Source organism: Nicotiana tabacum, chromosome 11 (assembly GCF_000715075.1).
Source record: "Nicotiana tabacum cultivar K326 chromosome 11, ASM71507v2, whole genome shotgun sequence".
NCBI lineage: Eukaryota > Viridiplantae > Streptophyta > Magnoliopsida > Solanales > Solanaceae > Nicotiana > Nicotiana tabacum.
Genome location: NC_134090.1, coordinates 161,130,564 through 161,144,887, shown reverse-complemented (window position 1 = coordinate 161,144,887; position 14,324 = coordinate 161,130,564). Strand labels below are relative to the sequence as shown.

Below are 14,324 nucleotides of genomic sequence, written 5' to 3'. Positions count from 1 at the left end.
ATTGCAATGGGGAGACTTTATGATAACTTGTGGGCCTTATCTGCACAAGTGCTGCTGCGTGCAAAATAGCATGACCCCATACTGAAATGGGAAGTTTTGTTCTCATAAGCATTGGTCTAGCAATTAATTGGAGGCGTTTGATCAATGATTCTGCTAGACCATTTTGTGTATGAACATGAGCAACCGGATGCTCAATTGTTATCCCAGTTGAAATACAATAATCATTAAAGGCTTGGGATGTAAACTCACCGGCATTATCAAGACGAATTGTCTTAATTGCATAATCTGGAAATTGTGCTCTTAGCTTTATTATTTGAGCCAACAATCTCGCAAATGTCATATTGCGACTTGATAGTAAGCACACATGTGACCATCTTGTAGATGCATCTACCAAAACCATATAATATTTGAATGGTCCACATGGAGGGTGAATGGGCCCACATATATCACCTTGTATACGTTCCAGAAATGCAGGGGATTCCATCCTAACTTTAATAGTTGATGGTCTAATAATTAATTTTCCTTGAGAACATGCAGCACAAGAGAATTCCTTAAATTGAAGAATCTTCTGATTCTTCATTGCATGTCCATGTGAATTTTCAATTATTTTACGCATCATATTAGAACCAGGATGGCCCAACCGGTCATGCCAAATAATAAAATTATCTTGATTAGTAAACTTCTCGTTTACTACGGCATGTGTTTCAATCCTGCTAATACTTGTGTAGTATAAGCCGGAGGAAAGAGCAGGTAACATTTCAAGCACATATTTCTTACCGGACATTATTGTAGTAATATAAAGATATTCAATCTTTTCATCATTTGTAGTCTCAATATGATAGCCATTTTGGCGAATATCTTTGAAACTTAATAAGTTTCTTTGAGATTTACTACAATATAGTGCTTCATCAATAGCCAAATTTGTTCCTTCTAGTAGTAATAAATTAGCTCTTCCAGAACCTTCAATTAATCTTGTACTACCGGATATTGTATTAACATTTGCTTCTTTCATTACCAAATAAAAGAAATATCTCTTGTCTTTTAAAATAGTGTGTGTTGTAGCACTATCCAGAAGACATATATCATCTTTATTAATCTTGAGTCCAACTGAAGATTGGGGAATTTTCATATTCTTCATAAAAAAAAACAAATAATACATCATAAGAAATATGAAAGATAAGCAGGAAAAAAACATTAAGAAATACATTAGAAATGTAGAAACTAGCAACACATGATGCATTAGGAAAATACACTCAAGAAAAATAAACTAGTTGCAAACATAAACATAACAACTTTTATAGCTTCATTCCCCAGTAAGATGATTAGTTCTTCAGTCAATATCCTCAAAGAAGTCCCCAACTTCTAAATGAGTAATATTTGTTAGGCCTTCAAAATCATCATCTTTATATGCAAGATGTGCCTTAGAATCATATTTATTTGAGGGACCTGCTTCATCATCATTATTTTGAAAGGTCAAGTGTGCCTCCACATTATTTTCTTTTTTCTTGAGGGAGACTTGATAAAGTTTGACAAAATGTTCTGGCGTACGACAAATGCGTGCCCAATGACCTTTCATACCACATCGGTGACACATACTAGCTTTACCTTTTGAATGATTAATTTGAGAACCCTTATTGTTCTCCAATTTATTTACACCATAATGACGATAATTGTTTCGCCCCCTGCCACGTCCACGTTTACGACCATGTCCACGACCACGGTAATTATTTTATTTTTTTTCAAACTTATCATATGTTGCTACAATATTCACTTCCGAAAATGGAGCTGACCTAGTGGGACGGGCTTCATGATTTTTCATTAATAGAGTATTATTTTGTTCAGCCACAAGTAGGCATGTGATTAACTCAGAATATTTCTTAAAACCTTTTTCACGATATTGTTGTTGTAGCACCACATTTGAAGCGTGAAAAGTAGAAAATGTTTTTTCCAATAAGTCCTCATCTGTGATAGAGTCTCCACATAATTTTAATAGAGAACTTACTTTAAAGATAGCAGAATTATACTCACTTACGGTTTTAAAGTCTTGCAACCTTAAATGTATCCACTCATACCGAGCTTTCGGTAATACCGTAAGTTTTAGGTGGTCATATCGATCCTTCAAATTAATCCATAATTCAAGTGGATATTTTACGGTTAAATATTCAGTTTTTAACCCTTCATGTAGATGATGACGAAGGAAAATCATGGTCTTCGCTTTATCCTGATTTGATCCTTCATTTCCTTGTATAACAGTATTTCCAAGACCTTTAGCGTCAAGGTGAATTTCATCATCAAGAACCCATGATAAATAGTTCCACCCGGTGATGTCAAGTGCCACAAATTCAAGTTTTGATAAATTAGACATAGTGAAAACTATCATAAAAGATGAATAAGTTAGAGAAATAATTATAATAATAAATAATTAATGAAAACAAAACGATTAAGGTAAAAGAAATGAAAATAGAGCTATATCATGTTAACAATCTACTATTTCATTTTATTCTTGCCATAAAGTAGAAATTACATACTTGTTTCATTTCACTTTATATTATTGATATATATATATATATTAATAGAACTGAACGTGACTAACATTATTTATATGTTCCAATAAATATAAAGTAATTAAATTATAAAATTATTGCTTGTCAATTTATTTCTCACAGTTCTTCAAAATGCCTTAAAGATATGTTTTGATCTAGGGAGTCCATGAATATTATAAGTATGACATTAGTGCATAGCTAGTTTGATGGCTTTGAGGTCCTCTAAGAGTTGAGCACAGAAGGAAATAGTTATTTTATCACTGCAATGTACTTAAACTATTTAAGATGCCCAAGCGCACAAGTAATCTGCAAACAATGAGCATATGATATATACTGCCATAAATAAAATAATTATAATGATACATACCTTAATAAAATATGGCTCAACTTAGAAGGAGTTAAGAATAAAATTAGAGTTTCGTGCTAATAACGTGTTATAAAATAGAAGCAATGCAGTAAAATGTAAACAAGAAGAGATAGAGAGAATGAAGAAGTGTTTTCTTCTTTCACTTTGGTGTAATTTTTCATTGCAATTATATGGCCTTTTATAGGCATAAAAAGTAAAGATGATGGACATAAAATAGAAAAATTAATCTTTAAGTTATTCACAACATGAACATAATGTAACATCCAATGTAGTATCCAATGTAGTATTCAATATACAAACTATTCATTTTTAAGGAAAAAGTATTAGTTATCTTGTTGAGTCTCTATAAATACCTATTGCATATGTAGAAATTTAGCACTTAGAATTTCATCATCCTCATCATTACACTTCTTTCTAAAGTCTAGTGTCACTTCATTGTAATTTTTCTATCAATGCAGTTTGAGAGATTTAAAAGTTCTCTGCAACTTCTTTTTGAGTGGTAAATTCACATTCCACCGATGTGAAATGCCCGACTCGGATATCATGAGAAAATTTTAATTTGTGTCTCATACAACTGATACTAGTTGTATGAGGTAACTTTTTTGTCTCACAATTTTGTGGACTCAGAAGTGTAAGATTGGGGCCCACAAATTTGTGAACAAAAAGGAACCTCATACAACTAGTGTAAGTTGTATGAGACACAAAATAAAACTTCTCGATATCATGATAAAGAAAAGGAAAATTTCACACTAGAACAATTGGGCTCCCTACTTTTCAATTTTATAACTCATATTTCAATTTACAACCAACTGTCCCAAAAATAATAGGCTAAGATTCAACATTCAACTCCAATAGGTTCTCAAAATTACTCTTTACTTTCTAAAAAAGATTCCTTAAACTTTTAAAGTAATTTTCGAATCAGTAATTGTGACTCAAATATTAGTTCAACAAACTAAATTCATTTTGGTGATGAAAATTAGATTTTTAACAAGCTTAAATATGTGGGTTTAAATTCCAAATTTGATTTTGTGAAAAATTTGGACTGAATGTTATTTAAACTTATTAGAAATAGTATAAGGAGGTTGTATATAAAATTTGAAGTCATTTAATGGAGATTTGGACTGGTTTTGAACAAGAATTGCAACTGAAAATCGTGGAAGAAACTTGTCTATAGACGCTTGTATAAAGGTGTATAATAATGTATAAGGTGTGTTTCTACACTCATATACACTATTATACAAGATTATACATAATTATACAAAAAATTGACTTCGTCTTCTTCCTTGCGTCTTTCTGAAATTTAACTCAAATCTACTCCAAATCACTTCAAATTTTAAATTTTGAACTCCTTTTGATATTTTCAATCAATTGAAACAACACTCAATCCAAACAACTAACAAATTAAAAAAAAATATTTTCAAAAGCAAAGCTTTGAATGGTCTTCAATGGTGGACTTCTACTCTTCAATTTTCTTACATTGCAAGCAGGTGACACAAGAGGAGAAGCAGAAAATACACTGCCCCTTGAAGCATATGGAGAAGAAGAGAGAGTGAAAACAATGGTTGCGAAAACACATATTTAACTCCATAGCTTTTGGAAGCAATGGTTGTAAGAACACAAATTTTGAATTTGCTAGTGCTTTCAAAATATGTACAATGTTGGGTAAAACTTAAAAACATGAGCTATTTTTTGTTATGGTGTGAAGTCATGTGTCCTTTATTATAATTCTTTCATAAAGAAATGGACCATATAAGGAGCCCATGAAATCCACATCTCATCGATGTGGTTGTTGGAATTAATTTTTTTTCATAAACCGCAGGTTTGTTTATGGCATTGCATCCTATAATTATTGCCTGTGGGAAAACAATGGCTGCCTTTTTCTATAGCAGCGAGATTTCATCACTGGTCCTGCAATCATGGCTGCTGCTTTCATTTGCATCCAAATCTATTTGCCAGTTCCATCTTAATTAATTTTGGTTTTGTAAAGTACGGAAAAAACAATTTGCTTTTTGTCCAATCTTTCATTACTCAAGTTTACTCATGGTTGCGATTAGGGGTAGCAAACGGATAGGTCGGGTCAGGTCGGATATGGGACAGGTCATAAAGGGGTAATGAAAAACAGATAAATTATCCGATCTGACCCATATTTAATACGGATAAAAAAGGGTTACCATATTATACATGACTTCTTGAATATGATCACTTTTGAGAGAATTTTTAGTCTCCCAAACTTGAGTAACCCCCAATTTGAGGATTTACAAATAAAAAAAGTTAAAGCCATTAGTTATCCATATTTTTAAAAAGTTTATTATCCAACCCATTTTTTAGTGGATAATATGAGTGGTTAACTGTTTTCTTTTAACCATTTTGCTACCGCTAGTTGTGATGGACACTCCCATACTTTGAGTAGTGATAAAACAACAACAAATCCAATGGGATCTGTGGAAGATAGTGTGTACGCATACCTAGCCTCTACCTTAAGAAGGTAGAGAGGATGTTTCCGATATACCATCGGCTTGAGGTAAAACAAAACAGGAGTATCGCAATTTGAGAGTCAAAATAAAACAACAGATTTTCTTTAAAACATACTGCAACAATTTATCTTTTATTATCTGTTTCAGATTCTAAGTTTGTCAAGAGCCAAGAGTAAATTTAAAGCAAAACTGGTTTTATTAATTGACTTAGAACTGCAAGGCGGAGTAGCAGACAAGGATCTGATCCACTGGAATGCAGGTGCAGGTGCAGGTGCTTCCCAGGAAAACCATATCAACTTTTCACTTTATGTGCATCTGTATATTGTGTCATGTGTTTGGTTCTACACACATTTTATATTTGAGTTAATATGGTTATTCCTGAATTGCATGTGCCGATACACACTCGGTATTGAAGCATAGAACATCTTTTGGTTTTCAGCTGCTTGCTATTTCAAAGATATGATATAGAGCATATTTATATTGCAGTCTTGCATGTCTGATGTTGCTGCAGCTTAGTAACGATACAAGTATGATTCTTGTGCAAGTCAACAGCTGTATATTCAAATAACAACCCTACAAAGCAACGACAAACTGTTGCCAATGTGAGACACCGACAAAATGGAGCACAGTCCTGCAGTAAAAATTGCAGACTATAGAGGGTGTACAGAGCGTGACAACTGAAGAGAATCTTGTAACTTTTGTTGAAAGAAAAACTCAATTAGTACTAAAGTGAGGCCGGTTTTGTGAGCAGAGGCGGACTCAAGATTTGATGGTCGAGGGTGCACTTTTTCGATTCAACCAAAATCTGCTTTGTATATTGGGTGTCCACTACTAATATATCACTATTTTCTAAAGACATATACATATATACATAGAATTTTTACCGAACTTTACTGGTGCCGATTATCCCTCTCTATATAGTATAGGTCCGCCTCTGGCTGTGAGAGGAGCTTACAAGCATCACATAGTCCAAGCAAATGTGTATCATCTTTTTTTGACTAGTGAATATATATCATTCTTTGCAATAAACACTGAATTAGGCAGGCAAAGGGGAAACTGTTTCTGTTGCTTTTATATTCGCTGTAAATGCATTACCTCCAATCGGTCACTTGTATGAGGAAGAAGTTCAGAGATCATACCATCTAATAAACCGTCTAAAGCACTAAGACATCTATGGCTACAGATAGATGACACTTCAGTGTCTACTTCCTAAGTTGATCATCGTATCACAGTAACTTAGTTAATTCTTAGGGTCAAAAATTCTTTTTTATCTATTTGCTGAAAATTTATCTCTTCTACCTGGACTATATTATATGAAAAAAAGAGCAGCCCGGTGCACTAAGCTCCCGCTATGCACGGGGTCCAGGGAAGGGTTGACCACAAGAGTCTATTGTACACAACCTTTGCCTGCATTTCTGCAAAAGGCTATTTCCACTGCTCGAACCCGTGACCTCCTGGTCACAAGGAGACAACTTTACCAGTTACGCCAAGACTTCCCTTCAATCTGGACTATATTACATTTTGTAAATTTAAAGATGTCTTTTACACCGCTCAAATTAACATATTATATTTTGTAAATTTAAAGATGTCTTTTACACGCTCAAATTAACTCGTTAGTAGATATGATATTGCTCCAGATCAATAACATGGGAAGCAACTCATCCCATTGAGCATTTAGTCAAAGAATTTCGTACTTTTGTTTATGTCCAAGGTCAAATTAAAATGCTTCCTTATCTCATCAATAGGTTAATATGTCATTTGAAGAAAACATCAAACGTTTCAAAACTACATGGGAAAAAGCAACGATTTGAAATTTTTTGCATTTTAAAGTGACAAAAAGAGTTGTTAATAGAAGATTCATAGTCAGAGTAAGAAGCAAATAGAAAAAATTGGAACATACATGATATACTTATTTTCCAGGATAATTTCTGCTGTCTACACACAAAACAACAACAACAACAACAACGACCCAGTATAATCCCACAGGTGGGGTCTGGGGAGGGTAATATGTACGCAGACCTTATCCCTACCCCGAAGGATAGAGAGGCTGTTTCCAGGAGACCCTCGGCTCAAGAAAGCAACAAGAGCCGATATATTAGTACCATAAAAATGCATAATAAAATAACCGCAATATAAGAAACTGAACAGAAGTCGTAGTAATACTTGATAATCATTACTGTATAAACCACAATGGGGAAAAAATAATATAAAAGGAAATTAATGTAGGAATGAAGTTAATAAATTCGTATGACCTAGTCACAGAGATTTGTCAAGATAATTACGGACCTACTATGATCCATCTCGAGCATGCACTCACCAGTTGCACTTTACCTCAAGCTTGTCTTCTCCCGTCATATCTGCAACATATTCCTTAATCCTTGTGGCTGAAACTTCAAGTTGACCGCTGCCCAACAGTGAGATATACTTTAATGAAAAAATATCGCCAAAACTGTCCGGGATCTCCATAAGCTCAGTACAGTCTAGTATTTGTAATTCCTCAAGCACGGGAAAGGATTCCTCTCCATTAACCTTCCATTCAGAAAAAGACACCCTATCCAATGTCAGCGATTTGAGATTCTTGAAGGCGTCTTCTTCTTCCATGTTCCATTCTTTCCCCTGGATGATTGCTTCTTCTAGACTCAGGTTTTGAAGGTTGGGCAGTCTCGCAATTCTTGACAGTGAATTGGATGGCAGAGCAAAGCTCCCAAATACAAGTTTTTTCAAGCTCGAAGGGAAGTGAAAATCACACTGATGTATACATGGGCAAAAATATGCGTGAACTTCTTCAAGTTCATCAAGGATATCCAATCTTGGAAAACAAATCTGCTCTGCTGAACAAGGCCAGGGTTCCTCAATGGTGAATGTAAGGATTCTAAGATTGGGAAACCTTTTGAAAACATCCTCTCTGTTTCCCGAAGAGGAAAGCTTGAGACCATACAATATTCTCAAATTCTCTAACTTTAAGTCCTCTTCTAACACTGTTGATTCATCAGTATCCAAATCAAAGACCGAACAACTATCCATGCTCACATGTTGTAACTTTACAAGACTCCAAATACTAGGTGATAGTACCATGTTTGATCCCTGGTTATCCACCACAAGAGTTTCCAGATTCAAGAGGTTTGAAAATGACGGAGGAAGAGCTTTTGCCTTCATCTGAATCTTTAAGCACCTTAAATGAACAAGCATGCCTATTTCATTCAGCAAAGAATACGTCAATCTTATTTTGTGCAGCTCCAACCTTTTAAGAAGTCTCAAGTGTCTTAGGTGACAGTTGTAGGAAAGATGATTGTGCTTCCCATCAGAAACCTTCAAAGAGAGGAGGTGTTTAACATAAGGATTTTTCTTTTCTGGATTGAAGAGGACAAAATTTTCATCCAAATGAAAAAGACGTCGGTCATAACGAATGATCATTGCACGTGGCACCCGTTCTGAAGAAGAAGGAGACGGAGCACTTGAACTTATGAAATCAAACAGCTGTTCCTCTCTAGCTTTTATTAAACAAAAATCATGCACAAGATCATGAATTCGGCAACTCGATGCCCTACCTCTCTCACTGGAAACTATTACAAAGCCACTGCAAATTAACTCATCCAAATGAACCTCCACTACTTCTTCCACACTCTTCATCTCAATCTGTTCCAATAGTCCTTCAGCACTCCATAAATCTTTCAATTCAGATATTTCAATATATTCATCCTTTGGATAGCTTGCAAGGTAAAGCAGGCACGGCTTTAAGTGATCTGATAAATGGTCATAACTAAATTGTAAAATCTTCATGAATTCAAAATCATCTAATAAAAAGGAATTCAAACTGTTTAGAACTTCACACCAAAAAGCCTTACTCTTTTCTTTCGTTGCAATGACTCCACCAATCAGATGAAGTACCAACGGAAGCCCTTTACATTTTTTGGTTATTTCATATCCAACATGCAATAGTTCATCAGGGCAACTTTCTTTTCCGAATACCTTTCTCTCTAATAATTCCCAGCTTTCTTCTTGACGTAGCAATCGAAGACAAAGAGGATCACTGTAGCGTTTTCCATACAAAGCCACTTCCTTCATTCGACTTGTTAAAATAACTCTGCTCCCTTTCATAAATTCAGGAAAATGTCTTGTTAAATCATCCCATGCTGCAATATCCCACAAGTCATCCAAGACAATTAGGTACCTCCTTTTGCATAGCTCTCTTTGGAGCTTATCACCAACAACAAAATCCTCACTGAATTTGGCATCTGATCCAATGACTTGATTATAAATTTTCTGCAAAATCTTATTCATGTCATACTCTTGGTCGATCGTGCACCATGCACGAACATCGAAATGATTAGCAATAGACTTATCATTATATACTCTGTAAGCCAGAGTAGTTTTTCCAAGCCCTGGCATGCCAATGATCGAAATGACATCTAGTGTTGCTGGTCCACTAGTGAGCTTCCTTATTATCCAGTTTGTCTCCTCCTCAAACCCACTCTGAACTAGCTTGTTGGGAGAGTTTACGACAATAAAACCCTTGTTCTTTTGGATCTTCTTTGATACCTCTTTTTTGATAAGCTTGATCTTTTCTATGTTACCCGGAAGTGAGAAGATAAGTTGCAAGAGACCGTGATCTCTGACAATAATTGAATTAATGGCATGTTCTGCCTCATATGCCACATCTAGAATACGAGTCCAGAGATCTCTGTTCAATTCTTGTTCAACATTCGTGAAGAACGGTCTTATGAATTCTAGGTCTTCTTTCAGCAGTCCAATTTCTTGCTTTATTAAAACAGCTGAATACGCATTGGAATTAAGCAAGTCATTTAAGCTTTTGAGTAGAAGAGTCATGAAGAGTGGTCCGTCACTCATGGGGAAGCTTAGTTGAGATGAGTCTTCGGGGGCTTTCAGGAAAACATGCTTGAGATCTTCCTTCAGTAGTTCAATACTCTCCAGCAAGTCTAGACTGCCACAGTTTGTTTCACTGGTATTCACTTCACCCCTTGATTTCTCTTCTAAGTTGCAAACAAGAATGGATACTTCCCTGGTAAGTGCTCCAACACGTGTCAAGAGATCGAACAATTTTTCTTGATGAATAAAGTCCTTGGGCATATCTGTGAGAATAATCAATAGGAACTCTATCATGACATGAATGTTTCGAGCTGAAGGGCTAGCAGTAAGAACAGCCACCATGTGCGCTTGTAGATGAATCAAATATTCTCTAAGAATGTATGGAGAGGCTCCTAGGAGCTTCTTAGAGAAGCATCCAACTTCCGTTGACTTTGAAGTTGTCAAATTTGTAGAACATATGTGCATAACTTCCAGTTCAACAGGAATAATCTTCACAAGTAGATCAACTAGCTTGAAATTGATTTGAGGGACACCAAGTTGATCAGTCAAAAGGACAAAACAGAAGTGTCCTACTCTCTCAGCCATAAGTTGAAAATGAGGTAAGACATATTCAATTGTCTCATGCTCAATGCAACCATTTACTTTTAACCCAAGGAAATCTCTTATATTGTCGCACACTTTTTGAATTATCTCGTACTTTGTCTTCAACTCCGCACAGTGCTTGGGAAGATCACAGAGATTCAAGAGGAGCAATTCCAAAAGTTCAACCAACTGCTCCTCAGTCATGGTGGCACTTGATTTAGAATGAAGTGGTAAGCCGATAAAATTTTTGATATTTTCCAGGACGTGAGGAACGACATGATCCATGTCATATTTAACCAGCAAGTTATCTCCACTTTCATTGAAAACTGACCGAACCAGATCACCGACCCGTTGTGCTTGGAGAGACATTTTCGCATTGAAACCATCCAAATTGGAACAAGAAAGCTGAAGAAATGTTGACAAAAATGTCAGCTCCAATTTCAGCTTTTCAATTTGATCCATGTCAAGAACAATTTGATCTCGTCCATTCTTTAACCTCTCTATGAAATCCAGAAGATTGAAAATGTCCTTGCGAAGTACATAAGATGAGACCTGTCAAAATACCAAATGTATTAATGTAATATCAAATTTTCAAAGCTGCAAATTTATCTGACAAATTTTACTCTGCATTGCAGACAGGCAACTAATATAGTTGTAAAACTAAGTTCAACCAAGGAAAAAAAGAGTATTTCCAATTTATATTTGCCACAATCTAGTTAGTCACTCCATGCGTTGAAACACTTTTACCTTTTTGATGATTAGTAAATAATCTCAATAACCATTTTCTGGAAGAAGAGACGAATAAAGGTAACTTTCAAACATACATATAAAACAACCTCTTGAGTATTTAAACGAGGATCAAGAAGCTTTATATGTTCAGGTGCACAATTAAAACATGTCTTTGTTCGAGTGTCTAAATGAAATATACTGGCAAATTTAAGGGGCTTTCAACGTATTTCCGCCTTCTCTTGAGGATTATATTCATAATCATCCAAGCCAATATTGGGTTTAATACGTATCAGTATTGTATGACGTACCGATGAGTTGTTTGCTTCCCCTTTCTTTGTTTCTCCTTCATTTTGTTTTCCTCTTTCCATTTATGTAATTCTCACTAGTCAAGCCAAAGTATCTTTCCTTTTCCTTCCTTTCAAGTTTTCAAGTCTGATGTACAAAAAGTACACAAACCATTATTAGGAGAAGTAGATAAAAAAAACACAAGAAACTGAAAAACAAGTGGATTGACCATATTACTCTCAGCTCAGTTACCAAAATAATACTTTTTCAGCTATTTTAAACACTAAGATTTTCATCATGATGTACTAAGAAAATAAATTATTCATCTTAAGCTTTTGATTCTTGAAACACTGATCAAGGTCAAACATCGAATGGTGTATACAACAACAACAAACTCAGTTTGATCCCAACATGTGGGGTCTAGGGAGGGTAGTCTGTATGCAGACCTTACCCCTACCTAATGCAGAAAACATCCAATGGTGTGTAATAAGCAATTATTTTGATAAACAGTAATTTTAGATGCAGTTAGTCTAAAACACCAGAAATGTCAATCTTATTTAGGCTGAAATGAGTTGGGTCAAGATGGCTGAGTTCAACAAATAGGCAGGTCAATCACCAGCCCAACCTTGGGCGGGTTGAGCGGATTTAGGCTCAAATTGTCACCCCTATTTTTTACCCTGACTTTTCCAACACAGCTAAATCTGTTGTTGATTTGAGCTGTTAGTCTTAACTAGCTAGTATATGATTTAGCTGAGCCTCATCCATTATATATTTTGCTTAATTGATCAATAAAAGAAAGAAGAATCTTTGTTACAGTATATCTTTGAGTCGGAAAACAAAAACCCTCGTAAATTTCAAATAGAGAACAACAGAAATTAAATAAGAGATGTTCAACATAAGCATACCTTTAAGTTCAGCAAACCAAGATTAAGCTGTTAGGAACTCTTGCTTGTTTGAGAAATAGTTGAAGAAAGAAAGATTTGATTTTAGTTGAAGTAATTGGCTAAGGACAATTTGAAAGGCCACCAATAGAAAGAAGAATCAGATACAGATTGATAATTCCATGATTAACATACAAGTCAATGACTAATGAATTGAAGTCTTTTTTAAAGCTAATTCAAATGAGTTTGGTGGAAAGGTAGAGTTATTTGTCATGAAATGGTAAAGTGCAGTTTGTATTACATTAGGTTGCCCCGTTTGGTAGGCATAAAAGAATATTGCGTAATAAGATGTAATAAGATGTATTAGTAATGCATGGATTAGTAATGTATCTGTTAGTAAGAATAGTGTGGAATAATATATATTAGTAATGCAAACATTAGTTATGCATATATTATTTCTTATTTAATGTTTGGAGTGATGTATTAAAATTATAACGCATTACATAATTTTTAAGAAAAATAATTGTTTACAAAAATACCCTCCATATTCTCTAGTTTTAAGGGACTTTACGGATAATTTTGTCTTTAACCATACTAATGCATGCATTAATAGCTTTGATATTATTAATGTCATGACTTTCTATGCATTACTTTACATAGGATAATACCAAGTATAATATATAATTAATACAAATATTAATTACACACAGGTTGAAAAAATGTACCAAACAAAGTATTAATAATACATAAAACTGATGTTTGTATTATTTTTTCTAATATCTCCTACCAAACTAATGATATGGCTTCCTCAAAACTTGGGTAAAAACAAAATGTTTCGTGCACCAAACAATCTTTTTTCCAATAATTATATATATGTCAATCAATAGAATCAAAATTCACTCCAACATTTAGAAAGTGGCCAGAAGAGGAGTAGTTGTGAAAGAGAAATTAATTTATGTAGGCAGCCTAATGTATCTAACGGGGAAATGAGTGCCCACGTGTTCAGTGGCGGAGCTAGAATTAAAGGGAAGTCAAAATATAAATAAGTAAGCATACGAAAAAATTAAGTGGAGTTAACGTATTGTATATACACATAAAATTAAGAATTTAACATTCTAACACAGTGTAATTTTTCAACAAAGGGATGTCAATTGACTCCCCTTATCAATGAGTGGCTCCGCCATTGCACGTGTCCACTGATGGAGTAAATATAGGCAAAAACATTGGAGATATAGGTTGTGTTTGATATGAAGAAAAATATTTTCTATTTTTCAAATTTCCCACGTTTGTTTGGCTTAAATGTTTTGAAAAATATTTCCTCATGAACTCATTTTTCTCCAATTGGAGGAAAATATTTTCCCTACAAAGAGAAGGAAAAAAATTTCTCAACCTTCCCCACTCTATTCCCCATCCACACCCCACCAACCCCACCCCAACCCTCTCCCTCCCTAACCCCCCACCCTCGCTCCCTACCCCCACCCTGAATAAAAATGTTATTAATAGTACTTTTTTTTCATGTTATAGATAGATTTTTTTTTCATTTCAACAGAGTATTTTCTTTTTATGATATAAAAAAAGTATTTTTTTTTCACTTTAACAAAACAAAAATGTACTTCCTTTTCATAATGTAGAAATG

General features: G+C 34.6%; 1 protein-coding gene across 2 annotated transcripts; it reads right to left on the bottom strand.

Annotated features, from left to right (window-relative positions):
• Positions 1-7,525: 7,525 nt before the first annotated feature.
• LOC107771037 (putative late blight resistance protein homolog R1A-3) lies at positions 7,526-12,977 on the bottom strand. 2 transcript variants are annotated; one of them, XM_016590366.2, is made up of 4 exons: positions 12,713-12,977; positions 11,831-11,954; positions 9,230-11,345; positions 7,526-9,127 (listed from the first exon to the last, which is right to left on the bottom strand). In XM_016590366.2, exons 2-4 carry the CDS (start codon positions 11,888-11,890, stop codon positions 7,698-7,700), a joined length of 3,606 nt encoding a protein of 1,201 aa, XP_016445852.2. In that variant the 5' UTR covers positions 11,891-11,954; positions 12,713-12,977; the 3' UTR covers positions 7,526-7,697. The 2 variants fall into 2 exon arrangements, with proteins under 2 accessions (XP_016445852.2, XP_016445851.2); XM_016590365.2 differs by having other exon boundaries at positions 7,526-11,345; positions 12,713-12,971.
• Between the last annotated feature and the right edge of the window lie 1,347 nt (positions 12,978-14,324).